At 49.2% G+C, this 20,594-nt stretch overlaps 1 protein-coding gene across 1 annotated transcript; it reads left to right on the forward strand.

The window, feature by feature from the left end:
• Nucleotides 1–17,674: 17,674 nt before the first annotated feature.
• LOC119299242 (amino acid transporter AVT1C-like) lies at nt 17,675–20,163 on the forward strand (the record flags this gene model as incomplete). Its single annotated transcript, XM_037576489.1, has 10 exons — nt 17,675–17,825; nt 17,947–18,161; nt 18,249–18,272; nt 18,367–18,547; nt 18,751–18,970; nt 19,084–19,219; nt 19,314–19,476; nt 19,583–19,626; nt 19,720–19,782; nt 19,896–20,163. Coding segments are annotated over 10 exons (1,290 nt in total), but the record flags the coding sequence as incomplete, so codon positions are not given.
• Nucleotides 20,164–20,594: the final 431 nt, after the last annotated feature.

Below are 20,594 nucleotides of genomic sequence, written 5' to 3' on the forward strand. Positions count from 1 at the left end.
TGAAGAAAAACCATTACTACCTCCTTGAAGTCTTCGGTCGCACCTAGGCTGTTTTGTCACATCTGTATGGTGAAGATGATCTGAAGCAAATGGGTTTCAAGCAGGACTTTGAGTGGTCTCAGCCGCCACCGGCGAAAAAATTCAAGAAGACTAAAGTTCCTTCCTTGGTAGCCAGCTCATATTCTTCATCACGCATGAAAGATGAACATGAAGACTTGGACGACACTATGGCAGGCCCTACTTCAACAACTGATCCCAACAATGCTGGCGCTCCTTCATTGACTCAGTGATGATATTCTTCAAGGGCGTTAGTCATCATTTTTCTTCCCTTTTGGTCATTCAATGACAAAGGGGGAGAAATTTGAGTTAGTCTTCAAGCGGGTCTACTTATATGGGTGTTTTTTTCTAAGTTACAACTCTCGTTCTTTTGAAGACTTTGCTGGATCGAGTTGTAAACTTAAACCCGATGGTGGTCTGATACTTTTGTTGTGTTCTTCTACATGCTTATTCTTCTCATATATGTTAATGCACGCATGCTGAATTACATCAGTCACCATATTTCATCATGCACTTCAAATTCTTCATATTATATGTTAAATTCGTGTATGGATTACAAGATATAGGGGGAGATCTCCATGATTCTACTCTTCAAGTGTGCATTGCTTCAAAAGCTAATTCCTCACTATGCACATCTTCAGGGGGAGTTCTTCTATATCTTGTAATCAAATTCCTCAATATCAGTATTTACACTTCATATGTTTATCCCCGTTGAAAACTTAACATGTATTGTCGTCAATCACCAAAAAGGGGGAGATTGTAAGTGCATCTAGCGCCCCTTAGTGATTTTGGTGTACTGAAGACTTATAGGTTAAGGGATTGTGCGTTTGTGAGTGTACACAGGTCTATAAGTCTATGAGGAGTTTGATATTTACAGAGAAATTCGACCCCTAAAAATGAAGTTCTTCAGCTGAAGACTTTGGATTTCTGAAGACTTTGAAAGTGAAGAAATTGGTGTGATCCTGAAGACTTGGTATTCATTCGAGGAACATGAAGCGTGAAGATTTTTGTTTTTGTAGTTTCATTTTCTCTTTCTTGAGTCATAGGAAACACTGTACTGTTAAAGGGGGTCGAGGAAATACTAAGGATAAATTTCCAAGTGATGCTCAAGTCAAAATCCTACACCTACCAATCCCTTCGAGTGAAGCCATTGGAAATCTCATACAGTTCAGTCAATTTCTTCAGTGACAGAGAGGAAGCTCTTCTGGTCTCTCAGGAATTTGTTCTAACTGAGGAGTTAGGAATTCGCCAGTGTGGATTGCCTACAAGAGAGGAACATGATAGCCCTGAGGAATTTGATAGTCAAATTTCCGACCGTTGTTGTGCTACGCACCAGTGTCCCAAAATATCCTTCCACCTAACGGTCATATCATTGAAGGGCATTTATGTCTTATCATGCCGGGCTGCTCCCTAGGCTATAAATAGCTGCCCCCTACAACCACTAGCTGGTTGGCTGCTCCGAGAGAAACTGACACTTGTCATTTGAGAGCATCCCATCCTCCGAGGACTTTGAGCGAAAATCATCAAGTGAGGAAAACCCAAACCCAAACACCTACAAACCCAAAGTGATTGAGCATCACTGAAGAGATTGATCCTGCGTGGATCCGACGCTTTTTACCTTTGAGGACTGTGCATCTTTCAGATGGTTAGGCGTCATGGTCTAGAGCATCCAAGAGGAAATTGTGGATCGCCGAGTGACCAAGTCTGTGAAGGTTTGGAAGTCACCTGAAGACTTACCACGAGTGATTGGGCGAGGTCTGTGTGACCTTAGCTCAAGGGGAATACGGTGAGGACTGAGTGCTCTAGACTTCGTGTTCAGGACTGGGTGTCCGGGACTGTGTGTCCTCAGGTTTGAATACCTAACCGCCCTAACCAGACGTACAACTGTCACATCAGTTGGAACTGGTCTACCAAATCATTGTCTTCACCGAGCTAACCGGTTCCAATTCCTCAACCTTTCCATTTCCTCATTTCTGTGTTGTGTGCGTGTTCATATCTGTTTGAAGACTTTGACTGAAGACTTTCTCTATTTCCTCAGTTCAATTTCTTTAGTCTGTTTGTCTTCATTCTGTTTATCCTATGTTTACGCTATCCGTACTCTATGCTTGTATTCATTTCATTATGAAGACCATGCTTATTGTAATGCCTCGGATACAACTTTCCATATTTGTATCTCCGACTCTTGCCTTTTCCAGAGATGCAATATGAGTTTCCCTTCATGGTTGGGTTTTGTCTTTGTTTTTCTTTTGTTCATGTCATGCTTTTCATATCATGTCATCATGTGCATCGCATTTGCATACGTGTTCGTCTCATGCATCCGAGCATTTTCCCCGTTGTCCGTTTTGCAATTCGACACTCCTACGTCCTCCAGCGCCCCCTTCTGTCTCTTCTCGTGAGAGGGTGTTAAATATTCTCGTAATGGACTGAGATTTGCCAAGCGGCCTTGGTACACCACCGGTAGACCGCCTGACAAGTTTCGTGCCATTTCGAGTTCGTTTAATACTCCAACGGTTAACCGGAGAACCGTAAAGGCCTCGTGTGTGTTGCAACCCAACACCCCTTCAAAGTGGCCCAATAAGCCATCCAAACCCCCTACATCCTCTCAGCCGTTCGATCACAATCGCATGGCCTAAAACTGCACCTCATTTGGACTCTCCTAGCTCCCAGAATCTATAAATAGGCCTCCCCCGTCCAAATTCATGGATGAACCCTAAAAAAATAGCCCCCCCCCGCCGTCGGACAATTTCCACCGTTGCCGGACGTGTCCGCCTCCGCCGCCCATGCCAACCGGCGAGCGACACGTGGCGCCACGCCCACTTTGCCGCGCTCCACCGCGCGGGCCCGCTGGGGTCCGACCGCGGCCCTCCCGGCCCGATCCGTCGTCGTCGTCGCCTGTGCTCAGTGCGCCGCCCGCGCGGGACCCCGAGCGCCTGCCGCGCCGTGCCACCCTGTTCCTCCACCGCGCCGGCGCCACCCTTCATCGCCTCCTCCGGCGCCGTCCCGCTCCAAGCTCGCCGTCGATCGTGCCTGCCGACCCCGCGCCGCCTCCGCCCTCTTCTTCGCCGACTCCGGCCGGCCCCCTCCTCGTCCGCAAGCTCCGGATCCGGCAAGTCCAACTCCGACGACCATCGTCCCTGCCTACTCCGGCGAGAGCCCCGGTGAACCTCGGTTCGTGCGCCAGATCCAGATCTAGTCAAACCAAGGTTGACCCCGTTTTCCCCAAAGTCCGTAACATTTTCAGCTCATGTTCATTGCATCATAACTCTGTGCTCGTAGCTCCGTTTTGGGCGTGCCATATATCAAAATGTTCATCAGGATGTGTTCTTCATTTTGTTCCATTGTGCCATGCTTGTTTGAGTCCATCTGGATACTAGCACAAGCATACAAAGTAGCTCTTGTGTTATTGCTGATTTCAGGGACTTAGAATTCTACTAAGTCATTTCCCTGCTGATATTTTTATGCCATGTATTCATGTTGCTACAGTGAGATTCATGCTTATTTTGAGTATGTTCAGTAAGGATGATTTTGACATATGGTTATGCTCCATCCATCCATGCCCCTGTTTGCATTTAAAGAGTACCCTAGCATGACTTAATCTTGCTCTACTTTTGCTATAAAATGTTCCTGGTAGATTGTTTATGTGTTAATCAATTTTGCCAAGGTTGTTGTAGTTGATCCATGCATGCTATGAGCTTGTTCTTGCTTTGGTTAGACTTATGATCATGTCTTCTTGCTAGAAGTATGCTTAGCTTGTCATGCAATGCCTTGTCTTGAGTGAATCGAGCTCGCAAAGAGGCCTTCATAACTCTGTTTATGCCATGCCCAGTTTTCTGCTAAGTCTGAATCTGTTAACGAAACTTGCTATGTTTACGTGGGTGCCATCTTATTTTCCGTGCCCTTTTGTCTCGTGGTAAGTAAGGGACTTTTATTATATGCTTTGAGTAGATTCATGCCATGCTTTTGTTTGCTATAATCTGTTCCTGTAGCATGTTGTTAGCTTGCTCTAAACATTGTTTCCTGATGTTAATTCCTGGCATGTTAGTATTTTCACTAAGTCTGTGATGCTGATATCTTTTGCACTTTTGCCATGCTTGTTTGAACCTGCTCTTGTGTGATTTAGCCGTAGCTCAGTGTTCATCTTTTGTCAAGCATCTTGAGTAGATCACTGCCATGTGCTTTGTTGTTATGTTGGAGTGCAGTAGCTTAGTTTCTTGTTGCATTCTAGATAGCATCGTGCTGTTAATCGCAGATTTTGTGCCATTATTGTTTTGCTTGCCATTTGCAAACCGTGCATCCGATTCCGGTGATCTTTATATCGATTTCGACCGAAATCAACTCATCTTTCCAGCGGCACACTTGGTTTGACAAGTTGAGGCCTGGTTCAATCTTTTCCTTCTGGAGCACGCATATGCATTGCATATCACATCCCGCATATCATGTCATGTTTTGCATCATGTTGCTTGTGCATTGCACCATGGTTGATTGTGGTTTCTTTTGCTTGTGCTCTTGCTTTGGGTAGAGCCGGGAGACGATTACGTGATCGAGGAACCCGTTGAGTACGCTTACGAGGATCAAGCTTACGTCAACTCGGAGAACTTTGCAGGCAAGATGACCATACCCTCGAAATCACTTCTATCTTTGCTTGCTAGTTGTTCGCTCTATTGCTATGCCGCGATACCTACCACTTGCTATATCATGCCTCCCATATTGCCATGTCAATCCTCTAACCCACCTTTCCTAGCAAACCATTGTTTGGCTATGTTACCGCTTTGCTCAGCCCCTCTTATAGCGTTGCTAGTTGCAGGTGAAGATGGAGTTTGTTCCTTGTTGGAACATGATTATTGTTGGGATATCATTATCAGATCTTGTTTACTTTAATGCACCTATATACTTGGTAAAGGGTGGAAGGCTCGGCCTTATGCCTGGTGTTTTGTTCCACTCTTGCCGCCCTAGTTTCCGTCATACCGGTGTTATGTTCCTTGATTTTGCGTTCCATACGCGGTTGGGTTATAATGGGAACACCTTGACAGTTCGCCTTGAATAAAACTCCTCCAGCAAGGCCCAACCTTGGTTTTACCATTTGCCACCTAAGCCTTTTTCGCTTGGGTTCCGCGGACTCAAGGGTCATCTTTATTTTAAACCCCCGGGCCAGTGCTCCTCTGAGTGTTGGACAATCCGGTGTGCCCTGAGATCGAGATATGTGCAGCTCCTATCGGGATTTGTCGGCACATTCGGGCGGCTTTGCTGGTCTTGTTTTACCATTGTCGAAATGTCTTGTAACCGGGATTCTGAGTCTGATCGGGTCTTCCTGGGAGAAGGAATATCCTTCGTTGACCGCGAGAGCTTGTGATGGGCTAAGTTGGGACACCCCTGCAGGGTTTTGAACTTTCGAAAGTTGTGCCCGTGGTTATGGGCAGATGGGATTTTGTTAATATCCGGTTGTAGAAAACTTGAAACTTAATGAGGGAGTCCTGGATTATGGGGTGTCCGGATGGCCGGACTATACCTTCAGCCGGACTCCTGGACTATGAAGATACAAGATTGAAGACTTCGTCCCGTGTCCGGAAAGGACTTTCCTTGCCGTGGAAGGCAAGCTTGGCGATACGGATATATAGATCTCCTACCATTGTAACCGACTTTGTGTAACCCTAACCCTCTCCGGTGTCTATATAAACCGGAGGGTTTTAGTCCGTAGGACAACATACAGAACAACAATCATACCATAGGCTAGCTTCTAGGGTTTAACCTCTCTGATCTTGTGGTAGATCTACTCTTCTACTACCCATATCATCAATATTAATCAAGCAGGACGTAGGGTTTTACCTCCATCAAGAGGGCCCGAACCTGGGTAAAACTTCGTGTCCCTTGCCTCCTGTTACCATCCAGCCTAGATGCATAGTTCGGGACCCCCTACCCGAGATCCGCCGATTTTGACATCGACATTGGTGCTTTCATTGAGAGTTCCTCTGTGCCGTCGCCGTTAGGCTTGATGGCTCCTACGATCATCAATAGTGATGCAGTCCAGGGTGAGACCTTCCTCCTCGGACAGATCTTCGTCTTCGGCGGCTTCGCACTGCGGGCCAATTCACTTGGTCATCTGGAGCAGATCGAAAGCTATGCCCCTGGCCGTCAGGTCAGATTTGGAAGTTTAAACTACACGGCTAACATCCGCGGGGACTTGATCCTCGATGGATTCGAGCCACTGCCGAGCGCGCCGCACTGTCACGACGAGCATGATCTAGCTCTGCCGCCGAACAGTGCCCTGGAGGCCGCACCCGTATCGGCTTCGACCCTTAATTTGGAGCCAACTGCGCCGATCGAGGATGGGTGGTTGGACGCCGCCTCAGGGGCTGCGATCCCAACGGCGATCGAGCCGAACACCAGCCCCGCACTCCGCGAGACTCGTGACTCCAAGGAGCCGGACTCCTCTCCGGACTCCGAACCCTCCGCGCCCCTGCCGATTGAATCCGATTGGGCGCCGATCATGGAGTTTACTGCCGCGGACATCTTCCAGCACTCGCCTTTCGGCGATATTCTGAAGACACTAAAGTCTCTCTCTTTATCAGGAGAGCCCTAGCCGGACTACGGTCAGCAAGGTTGGGATACGGACGATGAAGAAATTCAAAGGCCACCCACCACCCACTTTGTAGCCACTGTCGATGATTTAACCGACATGCTCGACTTCGACTTCGAAGACATCGATGGTATGGACGCCAATGTAGGAGACGATGAAGAACCAGCGCCTATTGGGCCCTGGAAAGCCACCTCGTCATATGACATATACATGGTGGACACCCCAAAAGAAGGAGACGGCGATGGAACAGCGGAGGATGACCCCTCCAAGAAATAGCCTAAGCGCCGGCGTCAGCAGCGCTGCTCAAAATCCCGCCAAAGCAAATACGGTGACTCCAGCACGGGAGATAGTAATACTCCGGAGAGCGCCGAAGAACCCCCCCCCCCTGCCCAGCAAGATTCAGCACAGGAGGACGGAGAAGCCAGCCCTCACGAGAGAGCGGCAGACAGAGAGGTCGAGGACGATAACTATACGCCTCCCTCCGAAGACGAGGCAAGCCTCGACGACGATGAATTCGTCGTGCCAGAGGATCCCGTCGAGCAAGAGCGTTTTCAACGCAGGCTTATGGCCACGGCAAGAAGCCTCAAGAAAAAACAACAATAGCTTAGAGCTGATCAAGATTTGCTAGTTGACAGATGGACTGAAGTCCTTGCGGCCGAAGAGCATAAACTCAAACGCCCCTCCAAGAGCTACCCAAAGCGCAGGTTGCTACCCCGATTAGAGGAGTAAGCACTTAAACCTACATCACCAGCACTTGATACGGCCGACCGGCCACCTCGTGGCCGCGACAGAGAGGCCTCTCGGCCCTCCACTCAAGCCGCACCCCGTACCAAGGCACGGGAAAATGCGCCAGACCTACGAGATATCTTGGAGGACAAGGCAAGGCAAACAAGATCGATCTACGGATCACGTGGGCGCCCCATGACTCGCGATGGTAACCGTCACGCCGGACACAAATCCGGTAGGGCCGAACACAGTAGACAAAGCTCATTGGAGCTACGTCGTGATATAGCCCAGTACAGAGGCGCCGCACACCCACTATGCTTCATAGACGAAGTAATGGATCATCAAATCCCCGAGGGTTTCAAACCCGTAAACATCGAATCATATGATGGCACAACAGATCCTGCGGTATGGATCGAGGATTATCTCCTTCATATCCACATGGCCCGCGGCGATGATCTCCACGCCATCAAATACCTCCCACTCAAGCTTAAAGGACCAGCTCGGCATTGGCTTAACAGCTTGCCAGCAGGATCAATCGGTTGTTGGGAGGACCTGGAAGCCGCATTCCTCGACAATTTCCAGGGCACTTATGTGCGACCACCAGACGCCGATGACCTAAGCCACGTAATTCAGCAGCCAGAGGAATCGGCTAGGCAATTCTGGACACGGTTCCTAACAAAGAAAAATCAAATAGTCGACTATCCGAACGCTGAGGCCCTAGCAGCCTTCAAGCACAATATCCGTGACGAGTGGCTTGCCCGGCACCTTGGACAGGAAAAGCCAAAATCTATGGCAGCACTCACGACACTCATGACCCGCTTTTGCGTGGGAGAAGATAGCAGGCTTGCTCGTAGCAACAACATGACCAAGAACCCTGGTAATTCGGATACCAGGGACAGTAGTGGTAGGTCGCGTCGCAACAAGCAGAAGCGCCGCACTAACAGCGACAATGCTGAGGATACGGCAGTTAATGCCGGATTCAGAGGCTATAAATCCGGTCAGCGGAAAAAGCCATTCAAAAGAAATCCTAGGGGCCCGTCCAGTTTGGACCGAATACTCGACCGCTTGTGCCAGATACATGGCACCCCCGAAAAGCCGGCCAATCACACCAACAGGGATTGTTGGGTGTTCAAGCAGGCAGGCAAGTTAAATGCCGAAAATACAGACAAGGGGCCACATAGCGATGATGACGAGGAGCCCCGGCCGCCGAACAACAGTGGACAGAAGGGTTTTCCCCCACAAGTGCGGACGGTGAACATAATATACGCAACCCACATCCCCAAGAGGGAGCGGAAGCGTGCGTTAAGGGACGTATACACGATAGAGCCAGTCGCCCCAAAGTTCAACCCATGGTCCTCCTGCCCGATCACCTTTGATCGAAGGGACCATCCCACTAGCACCCGTCATGGCGGATTCGCCGCATTGGTTCTAGACCCAATTATTGACGGATTTCATCTCACTAGAGTCCTTATGGACGGCGGCAGTAGCCTGAACCTGCTTTACCAGGATACAGTGCGGAAAATGGGCATAGATCCCTCGAGGATTAAGCCCACCAAAACGACCTTTAAAGGCGTAATACCAGGTGTAGAGGCCAACTGTACAGGCTCAGTCACACTTGAAGTGGTCTTCAGATCTCCGGATAATTTCCGAAGCGAGGAGCTAATCTTCGACATAGTCCCATTCCGCAGTGGCTATCACGCACTGCTCGGGCGAACCGCATTTGCCAAGTTCAATGCGGTACCGCACTATGCATACCTTAAGCTCAAGATGCCAGGCCCTCGAGGAGTAATTACGGTCAATGGAAACACCGAATGCTCTCTCCGAACAGAGGAGCACACGGCGGCCCTTACTGCGGAAGTACAAAGCAGCCTCTCCAGGCAGTTCTCCAGTCCGGTCGTTAAACGTCCGGACACCGTCAAGCGCTCCCGGAGTAACCTACAAGAAGACCGCCTGGCACGTTCCGAGCAGGCGTAGCAATGCGGCCCCAACCCCAGCCCTCGCAAAAATACGACACCAGTACTTCGCGTACATAACTACGCTCTAGAAATACCATGGGTGCAGGGGGATGGGCACCATCACGGCACGCCCGAAACACGGCTTAAACCGCACCAGGGGCTGCCGATTTTTTAATTTTCTCTTACTTTCAGGACTCCGCTCTTCTGAAGGCCTGTTCGGAAGTTCAATTGCCGCACAAACGATGCAAGAACCAGGGAAGCAGACAAGCCATGCCCCATTACGGAACTCCCAGGTGGTCTCTATCACGAGCAGTATACCTGTTTCGCTTACCATTCCGCAGCCTGCCCTTGGAATGAACATGTGAAATAGTCCAACCTTTTTCTTATCGCATTATTTGTATCATTCTGCTTTGATCGCAACCCTTTTTAATAAACAATGCATAGCTTCTGTCTATTTTTGCATTACTCTTTTTCTTTACAAATATATGTTCCTTAACGACATGTTGCACCCGTACACTTTGGTACGGCCAAAATACGCCAGGGGCTTTTGTACCCCTCAATATGGTGTGAGAAGTCCGAACACTTTAACAAGTGCGGCACCCCGAACTTATAGCATTATATGCATCGGCTCCGAATCATGTCTTGGGTCAATAGTTGGGTTTGCCCGGCTCCTATGTTTTGGTGCCTTACATTCCGCTATATTGGCTAAGGTAGCACTAGGAGAACTACTGCGATTGTGCCCCAGTTGAGCTGGGTCGAGCACCTCAGTAGAGAAAGCTAAAACTGACTGTCATGATGAAGCGAGAGCTGGTTGCTGTTCGATAGGTTCTTCGAGTCCTTAAAGACTTATGCCGCTTAGAGCGAGGAGTCGGCTCTGTCCGGCCAAGGCGTGGATAGCGCCCCGAACTCGGTCTTCCGAATACCAGGGGCTTCACCGAAATTTAAAATTATATAATTCTATGGCTAAGTGAGAGTGTTCAAGCATTATAGTCTGATTGCCTTGTTCGTTGTGCTGAGCGCCTCCCTCGAAGGACCCAAACATGGGAAAAAGAGCGCTCAGGTTTATCCTCGAACACCCCAGCACTAGCGGCACGGGGGCAGAAGCCGATGACTCGCCATCTCTCGGAATTGATAAACAGCCGCACAGAAGGTAATATTTTAAATTCCAACAGCATTGCTTAGTGCATATGAACAAGTTTTCAGCGCACAGGACAAAACGAGCGAGTTTTACTCAAAAATTACATCCCTGGAACACTCATCCGCCATAAGGCAGGCACCCTTCAGAACATCCTTATAATAATTCTCGGGCTTGTGATGCTCCTTCCCCGGCGGTGGCCCGTCCTTCACAAGCTTCTCAGCATCCAGCTTGCCCCAGTGCACCTTAGCACGGGCAAGGGCCCTACGGGCACCTTCAATGCAGATGGAGCGCTTGATGACTTCGAGCCTTGGACAGGCCCCCACCAGCCGCCGCACCAGCCCGAAATAGCTCCCAGGCAGAGCCTCTCCAGGCCACAGCCGAACTATGAGGCCCTTCATGGCCTGTTCGGCCGCCTTGTGGAGCTCAACCAGTTGCTTCAGCTGGTCGCTCAGGGGCACGGGGTGTCCAGCCTCAGCATACTAAGACCAGAACACCTTCTCCGTCGAGCTGTCCTCCTCGGCTCGATAGAATGCGGCGGCATCAGACACGCTACGGGGAAGATCTGCGAATGCTCCTGGAGAGCTCCAGATTCGGGTAAGTAACAAGTAACTTACGTTTATGTGTTTGCTTTGCATAAAGAATGCCTTACCCGCCGCTATTTTTTTCACCTCATCCAACTCCTGGAGGGTCTTCTGGGATTCGGCCTTGGCATTTTCAATAGCCACCGCGAGCTCGGATGCTCGCGTCTTTGAGTCAAGCTCCAAACTCTCATGTTTTCCCATGAGAGCCTGGAGCTCTTGCCGCACCTTGCCAACCTCGGCCTCATACTTCTCCCGCTTAGTGCGCTCCGTGGCCGCCCTCTTCTCGGCCTCGACCAGCGCTTGCTTAAGGATCGCCACCTCAGACATGGCCCCTACAATAGCCACGATGATCCTATCATTTTTTGCAATTGCACTTTTTATATATATATTTAAAACAAGGTATTTCTTACCTTCTCCTCGAGCCGCTTCTTGGCACGCCCGAGCTCTTGCTCGGACTGCTCGAGGTTCTGCTTTAGCGTGTCCACTTCCGCAGTCAGTACGGCGGACGCCAGCAGAGAAGCCTGCATACGCATATTGACTCCTTTTTGTTAGACTCCTGTGAATTTTATTTGATCCTCTATTCGGCTTTTCTTCCCGAACGCCAAACAGAGCATCAGGGGCTACTGTCTATGCGGTAATATTATTTACACATTCTTTACTTACCTCAAAGCCCGTCAAAAGGCTAGTACAAGCTTCAGCCAGTCAGCTCTTGGCGGACCGAACCTTCTGGACCACCGCACTCATAATGGTGCGGTGCTCCTCGTCGATGGAGGCGCCTTTGAGCGCCTCCAACAGACTGTCCGGCGCCTCTGGTTGGACGGGGGTCACCGGCACGGAGGGCTTGCTCCTCTTGGAAGCAGGTCGCCCGCCGGACTCTGGAACCTTTGAAGATCCGGAGCAGTGTCCAGCCTAGAGCCAGACTTGGAGCCCTGGGGGGTTCTATCCCCTTCACTCCTGGAGTCCGGGAGGTCGCCTTGCAGCGCCTCCAGGACCACCTCCTCCTGGCTTGGAACCTGTTGGGACAACACTTCGGTGTCGTCCGTAGGGCGGGGGGAGGAAGCGGTTGGAAGCGAATTCACATCCAACGAGTCCAATGAACCGCTCGACGACGCGTCGAGCCGGTCTTTGGGTGGGCTGCATAATCATATTCGACATAAGGGAAAGCTGTGCAACAAAGGAATACTATGAATTACTCCGGTATCCGGATACTTACGATTTCGCCAGGGGCTTGGCCCTGAGCGGCCACTCCTCTTCGCCGTCGTCGGCGTTGGTGGAGTAGTCCGGAGGAAGGGTTTTCCCCTTCTTGGACCCTTCGGCCTTCCCAGTTGGGGCGGCCTTCCTTTTCTTCCCTTCCCCCGCTGGAGGGGGAGAGGTCTCTTCTTCCTCCTCCTCGTCTTCGTGGGAGGAGTGCGTCTTGGAGTCGTCGGATGATGAATCCGACACCTCCGGGCGCCGGGCACTCTTTCGAGTCCCCGTGGCCTTCTTCTTGGCCTTCTTCTCCGGCACCACATAGGATGCCGGAACCAGCAGCTTCACCAAGCGGGCATCGGCTGGGTCTTCGGGCAAAGGAGCCGGACAGTCAATCTGTCCGAACTTCGCCTGCCAAACCCGTCAAAGGTAAGGGAGCTTAGATCCCGCATAGAGTTAAACTATGAAAAACTAATACCCTGTAAAAGGTACAAACAACTTACCGCGCTAGCATGACGCTGCGCGCTGAATCCGCGATCCTCGGTAGCAGATGCGGGAGCCTCGACGCCCTTGAAAAGCACCTTCCAGACATCTTCGTACGTCATGTCGAAGAGCTTGCTCAGAGTTCGGTGCTGCGCCGGGTTGAACTCCCACAGATTGAAGGTCCGTTGTTGACACGGGAGGATCCGGCGGATGAGCATAACCTGGACTACGTTGACAAGCCTGAGCTTCTTGTCCGCCAGGGTTTGGATGCACGTTTGCAGTCCAGTCACCTCTCCTTTGCTGCCCCACGACAGGCCCGTCTCTTTCCAGGACGTGAGCCGCGTTGGGGGTTCGGACCGGAACTCGGGGGTTGTGATCCACTCAGGGTCACGCGGCTCGGTGATGTAAAACCACCCCGATTGCCACCCCTTCAGTGTCTCCACAAAGGAGCCCTCGAGCCATAAGACGTTGGGCATCTTGCCCACCATGGCACCTCCGCACTCCGCCTGGTTGCCTCACGCCACCTTCGGCTTGACATTGAAAGTCTTGAGCCATAGGCCGAAATGGGGGCGGATGCAGAGGAAAGCCTCGCACACGACATAAACGCCGAGATGTTGAGGATGAAGTTCGGGGCTAGATCATGGAAATCCAAGCCATAGTAGAACATGAGTCCCCAGACGAATGGGTGGATAGGAAAGCCCAGTCCGCGGAGGAAGTGGGGAAGGAACACTACCCTCTCATGGGGCCTTGGGGTGGGTAGGAGCTGCCCCTCTTCGAGAAGCCGGTACGCGATGTCGTTGGATAAGTATCCGGCCTTCCTCAGTTTTTTGATGTGTCCCTCCGTGACGGAGGAGACCATCCACTTGCCTCCCGCTCCGGACATGGCTGGAGAAGGTTGAGGTGGGGAGTGCGGACTTGGGCGCTGGAGCTCGAGTGCGCAAGAATGGATAGGCAAAGGAGGAAGAAGGCATAGGTGAAAAGGTGGATCCTTATCCCCTTATATGGGTGGACGCAACTATGTGTCCCCACCAGCCTGGTAAAACTCGTTTATCCCCAAGCACCGTAATCAATGGCGCGGTTGGGTTACCCACACCCGTATTGATGAGAATCCTGGAATAAGAGGACACGATCTCTGCTTCGACAAGACGTGCCAAGGAAACCGCCTCGCATGGCGCACTGAGGTAGGATAATAAAACGATTCGAATAAAGGCTTGGCCGTGGTGTGTCACACTACGGAATACGTCAGCAGATTAGATTTGTGTAAATATTATTCTCTCTATGGCAATATGTGGAAACTTATTTTGCAGAGCTGGACACTATCTTTGTGTTCAAAATCTTCTATGAAGTACTTGGAGGAGGAACCTGCCTTGCAATGCCGAAGACAATCTGCGCGCCGGACTCGTCGTCATTGAAGCCTGGTTCAGGGGCTACTGAGGGAGTCCTGGATTAGGGGTGTCCGGATGGCTGGACTATACCTTCAGCCGGACTCCAGGACTATGAAGATACAAGATTGAAGACTTCGTCCCGTGTCCGGAAAGGACTTTCCTTGGCGTGGAAGGCAAGCTTGGCGATACGGATATATAGATCTCCTACCATTGTAACCGATTTTGTGTAACCCTAACCCTCTCCGTGTCTATATAAACCGGAGGGTTTTAATCCATAGGACAACATACAGAACAACAATCATACCATAGGCTAGCTTCTAGGGTTTAGCCTCTCCAATCTCGTGGTAGATCTACTCTTGTACTACCCATATCATCAATATTAATCAAGTAGGACGTAGGGTTTTACCTCCATCAAGAGGGCCCGAATCTGGGTAAAACTTCGTGTCCCTTGCCTCCTGTTACCATCCGGCCTAGACGCACAGTTCGGGACCCCCTAGTCGAGATCAGCCGGTTTTGACACCGACACTTAACTTAATTAAAATGAATCAACCGCGTGTGTAGCCGTGATGGTCTCTTTTCAGCGGAGTCCGGGAAGAGAACACGGTCTCGTGTTATGTTTGAACGTAAGTAGTTTCAGGATCACTTATTGATCATTATAGCTTCTCGACCGTGCTTTGCTTCTCTTCTCGCTCTCATTTGCGTAAGTTAGCCACCATATATGCTAGTGCTTGCTGCAGCTCCACCTCACTATCATTTTCCTACCTTAAGCTTAAATAGTCTTGATCGCGAGGGTGTGAGATTGCTGAGTCCTCGTGACTCACAGGTTACTTTCAAACAGTTGCAGGTGCCGATGATACCAGTGCAGATGATGCAACTGAGCTCAAGTGGGAGCTCGATGAAGATCTTGTTTGTTGTGTTGTTTCGTTTCCTATGATAAATAGTGGAGCCCAGTTGGGACGATCGGGGATCTATGCATTTGGGGTTGTCTTTCTTTATTTGGTTCCGTAGTCGGACCTTGATTGTATTCTGGATGATGTATTGAGTGAAGTGGCGATTGTAAGCCAACTCTTTATCCCTTTCTTATTCAGTACATGGGATGTGTAAAGATTACCCCTCTTGCGACATGCCTACTACGCGGTTATGCCTCTAAGTCGTGCTCCGACACATGGGAGATATAGCCGCATCGTGGGTGTTACACTTATGTTCTTTTATGTTTACTTCTGAGTACTTATTCCGCTGCTATTAGTTCTTCGCTCAGGAATTTCCTCACCCTGAAATTCCTCTGTGAAGAATTCATAAAAATCGTCTATTTACCCCCCCCCCCTCTAGTCGACTTAATGCACTTTCAGAAGAAATCTAATATGATCGACGGCGAAGAAGATCGACCTACTCAACTTAGATCTTCGTATGGTAGTGGTTACTGCATGTGATGATGGAGGTGGACTGCCTGGATATGGCACAACTCTGGTAACCTCGTCACAATTCTCGTTCGGTTGTGCCTCCTATCTTAGATGAAATTGGAGAGCTATCTTGTAATTTCACTCTCTTTGATATTCAACATGTAATTCTATCAGCTAATTATCCTGCACATCTTTATACCAAGTGTGCTTGCACATTGAATGTAACAGAAAGCTGGCTCGACGAGACTCTTAGTTTTTTAGTGGCCAGTCTTTTGGCTGATTGCCTTGGGAATGGTTTTTTTACAATAAACTCCCACTTTTCTTCATGTGTTAGGATGGTAGCATCATATACAAGCGTTGGAATGATCGCAATAGGGGCTAAATCCATCCATAATTCAGTGGGAGAAAACTTAGCTAACCTAGCTAACTCATGAGCTACTTGATTACTTTCTCTAAAACAGTAGTTATAGATTACATGGTAAAATGTAAGGACATAAAGTAGCAATCATCAAAGATTGCACTAGCAAAAGAGGAAGAACTACCCTCTTTGAGAGCTTCGATGTCGACCACATTATCTGAACATATTTCAACTTTGCTACAACCCATGGTACGTGCAAAGTTCATACCAAATCGGACAGCTCTTGCCTCGGCTATAAATGAATCAAAACAAGTATCAAGTTTTTCATTAGCAGCAGCAATAAACCGCCCGCTATGATCTCGAAGGACTGCGCCGACTGAACCCTCCAGTGTGTCACTGTCAAATCCCGCATCAATGTTTAGTTTGATATAGCCATATCTTGGTTTCACCCAACCGGATACTTTCTGCACAGGTTTCGACTACATGATATAATAAAGTTGGCAGCAAGTCTTCTCCCTGCCAGACTTATTTGAGCTGCATTTTGGGTATTTTCACCATGGGTCATTTTCCTCCTTTCGTACCAAAGGTACCATGCTGCTGTTGCCAGTCTCCCTCAGTTTTGGCATCCGAGTATTAGCCTTGGGAATAGTTTTGTTTGAATAAAGCTCTCTAAATTGTTTTCGCAAAAAAAAGCTCTCTAAATTGCCCGAGAAAAAAGATTGGACGTATCTGTAGAGAGATCTCGATCAGCGTACATACGATTTATACGAAGCCGGGACGGACGTGTTTTTTTTTGGGTCCGGACGCGTTTTTCTTGAAAGATTTTCCGTACCAATTGTGATTTCAGAAAAAAAAGGAACAGAGCAGAACTCTGTGCGGCACGTATATAAACCGCGTCCGCAACTGATCCAACACGTACGTACCAGCAGGTCCTGGAATCCGGCTCCTCCCCCGCCTCATCCCTCCCGTCCCCCCCGTGTTCGTCTCTCTCCCCCCTTCTCTCTGTCGCACGTCTAGTTCGAAACCTACTCCACAAACGCCGCGGAATTTATTAGGTATATAGTTCGTTCCCACGATCTTTGGAATCTGGTACATCGATTTGTGTCATTGTGTGTGTATCTGCTTTCCTTATATCGTGGGTTTCGATCGCAACTAGATTTTGTCGAATCGAATCCGTTGTTGCGGAAGTGAGAGGCCGGCGACGGCATGGATCGCGACGAGGAGAAGGGCCACGGCGACAGATCGCTGCTGTTCATAGGCGACGAGGACGACGACCTTGGCGTGGACCGGGATGGCGGCTCGCCACCCTCGTCGGATGCGGGGTCCTCCTTCTCCGACAGGAGCGACGACGGCGGCGACGGTGACGGTGCCGACGACGGCACCGGCACCGGCAGTGGAAGCGGCAGCGATGACGACGCCGACGCCGACGGCGACAAGGAACGCGCGCCCAACGTCGCCAGGCAGCAGGCCGCGTGGCCGCAGAGTTACAGGTCGGTATCCATCAACGGATCTTGCATTGCATGCGTGGTTCCATGTCTGGTTAATTAATTGTAGTAATAATTCTGACGAGATCAATGTATTTTCATGTGTCACTCGGCGTCGCGCGCAGGCAGTCGATCGACATGTTGAGCGCCGTCCAGTCGCCGTCGGTGACCAGCATCATGGCGGCCAGCCCGAGCATCACCAAGTTCGGGAGCTCTTTCCTCAAGGCCGGAAGCTCCTTCTTCCTCAAGAAGGGCGCCACCGAGGGCTCGCTGCCCCTCACCCGGCCATTGCTGCCGCCCTCTCTATCGCAGCTGTCGCAGCAGCAGCAGCAGCAGCCTGCAGGGCGGCCGTCGACGGACAGCTTGCAGCCGCGGCCACCGGCTCCGCAGCCACCCGCGGTGCAGCAGAGGCCCTCTGCGGCGTGCCTGAAATCCAACTACATTGAGCTCCCACTGCCGTCCTCCAAGTGCAGCAGTGGACAATCTATCATCAACGGTACATATATTCAATCGATTCATCTCAATTTGTTTTTCCATAGTTCAAACCAAGTACAACGTTGCTAATTTTCAGTAATGCCTTTGCTTTTCTGTTCTAATGTTTCTATTCACTACTGCAGGCCTCAATGTCCTGTGCGGTGTTGGAATTCTCACTACGTGTTTCGGAATCAAGCAAGCAGGATGGTTAAGCCTCCTCCTCCTTCCCTTGTTGGGAGCCTGTTCATGCTACACCGGTTTGCTTCTCAAGAGATGCATAGACAGCTCGCCAACCATCGAAACATACCCCGATATCGGACGAGCCGCTTTCGGTATCCCGGGTCGAGTATTTGTATCGGTATGTATATTTACCTATTGTCCACCTAATTGTACAGATTTAGCAAAATTCACATCACTCATATTGCTGCTCATGTTCCTTTTGCAGGTTGTCCTTTACCTAGAACTCTATGTAAGTGTTCTCTCTCTGAATTCTGGCAGTACTGTGTTTCAAAAACGTTTGGTTCTTGCATATTTATCTGATGTAACATGCCGCTTATTCACAGGCATGCTGCGTGGAGTACATCACACTGCTAGGAGACAGCTTGTCTTCAGTGTTTCCTTCTGCGCATTTAGCTTTTACCGGCATCTACTTGAACTCTCATAACCTGTTCGCCATATCAATGGCTTTGGCAATTCTCCCATCAGTCTGGCTCAGGAACCTCAGTCTCCTCTCCTATCTTTCTGGTGAGTACTACTAATTTGAATCTTTAGAATAAATTTTGTACTGCTCATAAACATTTTTTTTGCAACGATATCAATACTAGTATCGCCGCTTATTCTCCCAATTCAATCTTTTCATAGCAACGTTAGATTGCTATCAACAGTAGTTAATACCTGGATATTGCCTCCCACTTCTTCATGACCATCTTTCATCTGAAATTTCGCAGCCGGAGGCGTGGTTGCAACGATAACAGTCGTTGTGTGCCTGTTTTGGGTTGGTATTGGCCATGGAGTTGGGTTCCACCCTTCTGGTAGTGCACTGAACCTGACCCACCTTCCATTGGCACTTGGCTTGTATGGATACTGCTTCTCAGGGCACTCGGTTTTCCCAAATATATACTCATCAATGAAGGAGCGCTCGCAGTTCCCTTTTGTCCTCCTGTTCTGGTAAGGTTCTGAACTTGACAAATGAAACGCTACAGTACCATACTATGCTCTGCTTCTGCAGTTATCTGTCGATTTTTGCTACATGCTAACATGCGCTATTGTCCACATTTCAGCTTTATAGTGGTCACAATTGTGTACTCTGGGGTGGCGGCCACAGGGTTTCTGATGTTCGGCGAGTCCACAATGTCGCAATTCACACTGAACATGCCACAACAGTATGTTCCCTCTAAAATCGCCATTTGGATGACGGTATGAGGAAAATCAAACCCACGGAGAGTTACTCCACTTGTATCAGAATTAGCATACAGGTTCTCATTCTCACAATGGATCCCTTTGGTTTCAGATTGTGAATCCATACACCAAATACGCCTTGACGATGACACCGGTCGCCTTGTCGATAGAGGAGGCTCTGCCTAAGATGATGCGAAATTATGTTGCTGGAATGTGTGTTAGGACAGCTCTTGTCCTCTCGACTGTCGTCGTGGCTCTATCTTTTCCATACTTTGGTACTTGTCACTTGCTTCTATTTTTTTCCCATATTAGCAGTTCACTAAATTAACCCCCAAAACGTCATGCACTCTAATACTATGGCCATTGCTATTTGATTTGCAGCCTTGGTGATGGCATTGCTTGGATCTGTCTTCACAATGCTAGTGGTGAGTGCCTGCAATTATGCAGCTATTAACTGAACCTATACTCAGTAACCTTGCAATATTATTTTCCCTGACGATTCGCATTTGCATTTGCAGGCCCTGATCCTCCCTTGTGCATGCTACCTCTCCATCAAGCGGGAATTAGTACCTTTGTGGGAGGTAATCGATTAACTGAAATACGCAGGCTAAAACACCAACAGAACATCTAGCCTTGAAGATGCTAAGCACAATTTGCTTATGGTGTAATCTCTACTCTTTTTTTCCTTTTTCAGGTGGTTTTGTGCATAACTATCATATTGATTGGCTTGGGTTGCGCGTTCGTTGGATCATACACCTCAATTAACCAGATGATAGGCGGCAGTTAGTAGGGAAGTGCCAGAGTGCATCGGACCTGTGTGTAGTTGTTGCAGATTCTTTTTCTTTTGAAATTTCACGAAATTGGAGAGGGCAATTTTCCATTTGTTGTATGCCTTCCTTCTTTTGCAATATACATCGCAAGAAAGGTTTTCGTATTTTTACCGTAATCCGGTACTTGTTGTATTTTGCCGTCCATGATAGCACAATATTTCAGAATAGACCGAGGATTTAGTAGCTGCCTATTCACATTTTTTATTAGGGCTACTTTGAAAATTGGGAGAGCGAGATCTTGTGTGACTGCCACGTCATTCCCGAAAAAGTAAGAGATGAAATTGAACTACACCTCGCTCTCCCAATTTTCTTAGTAGCTCTAATAAAAAATATGAATAGGCAATTACTAAATCCTCGATCTATTCTGGAAAAAGGAGGGAACAAACATGAGTGCGTCACACTTGGGTATTGTGGAAGCGCTTGCCCCAAATGAGCATATCGTCGGCCGCCCTTTGAGGCCTTGTTCGGTTGACAGGGATTTAGAAGGGGTTTGGCAGGGTTTGAGGTGGATATAATCTCTTACAAGTCAAAATCCACCCAAATCCCCTCCAATCCTCTTCACA

This window comes from Triticum dicoccoides, chromosome 5A (assembly GCF_002162155.2).
Source record: "Triticum dicoccoides isolate Atlit2015 ecotype Zavitan chromosome 5A, WEW_v2.0, whole genome shotgun sequence".
Taxonomy (NCBI): Eukaryota; Viridiplantae; Streptophyta; class Magnoliopsida; order Poales; family Poaceae; genus Triticum; species Triticum dicoccoides.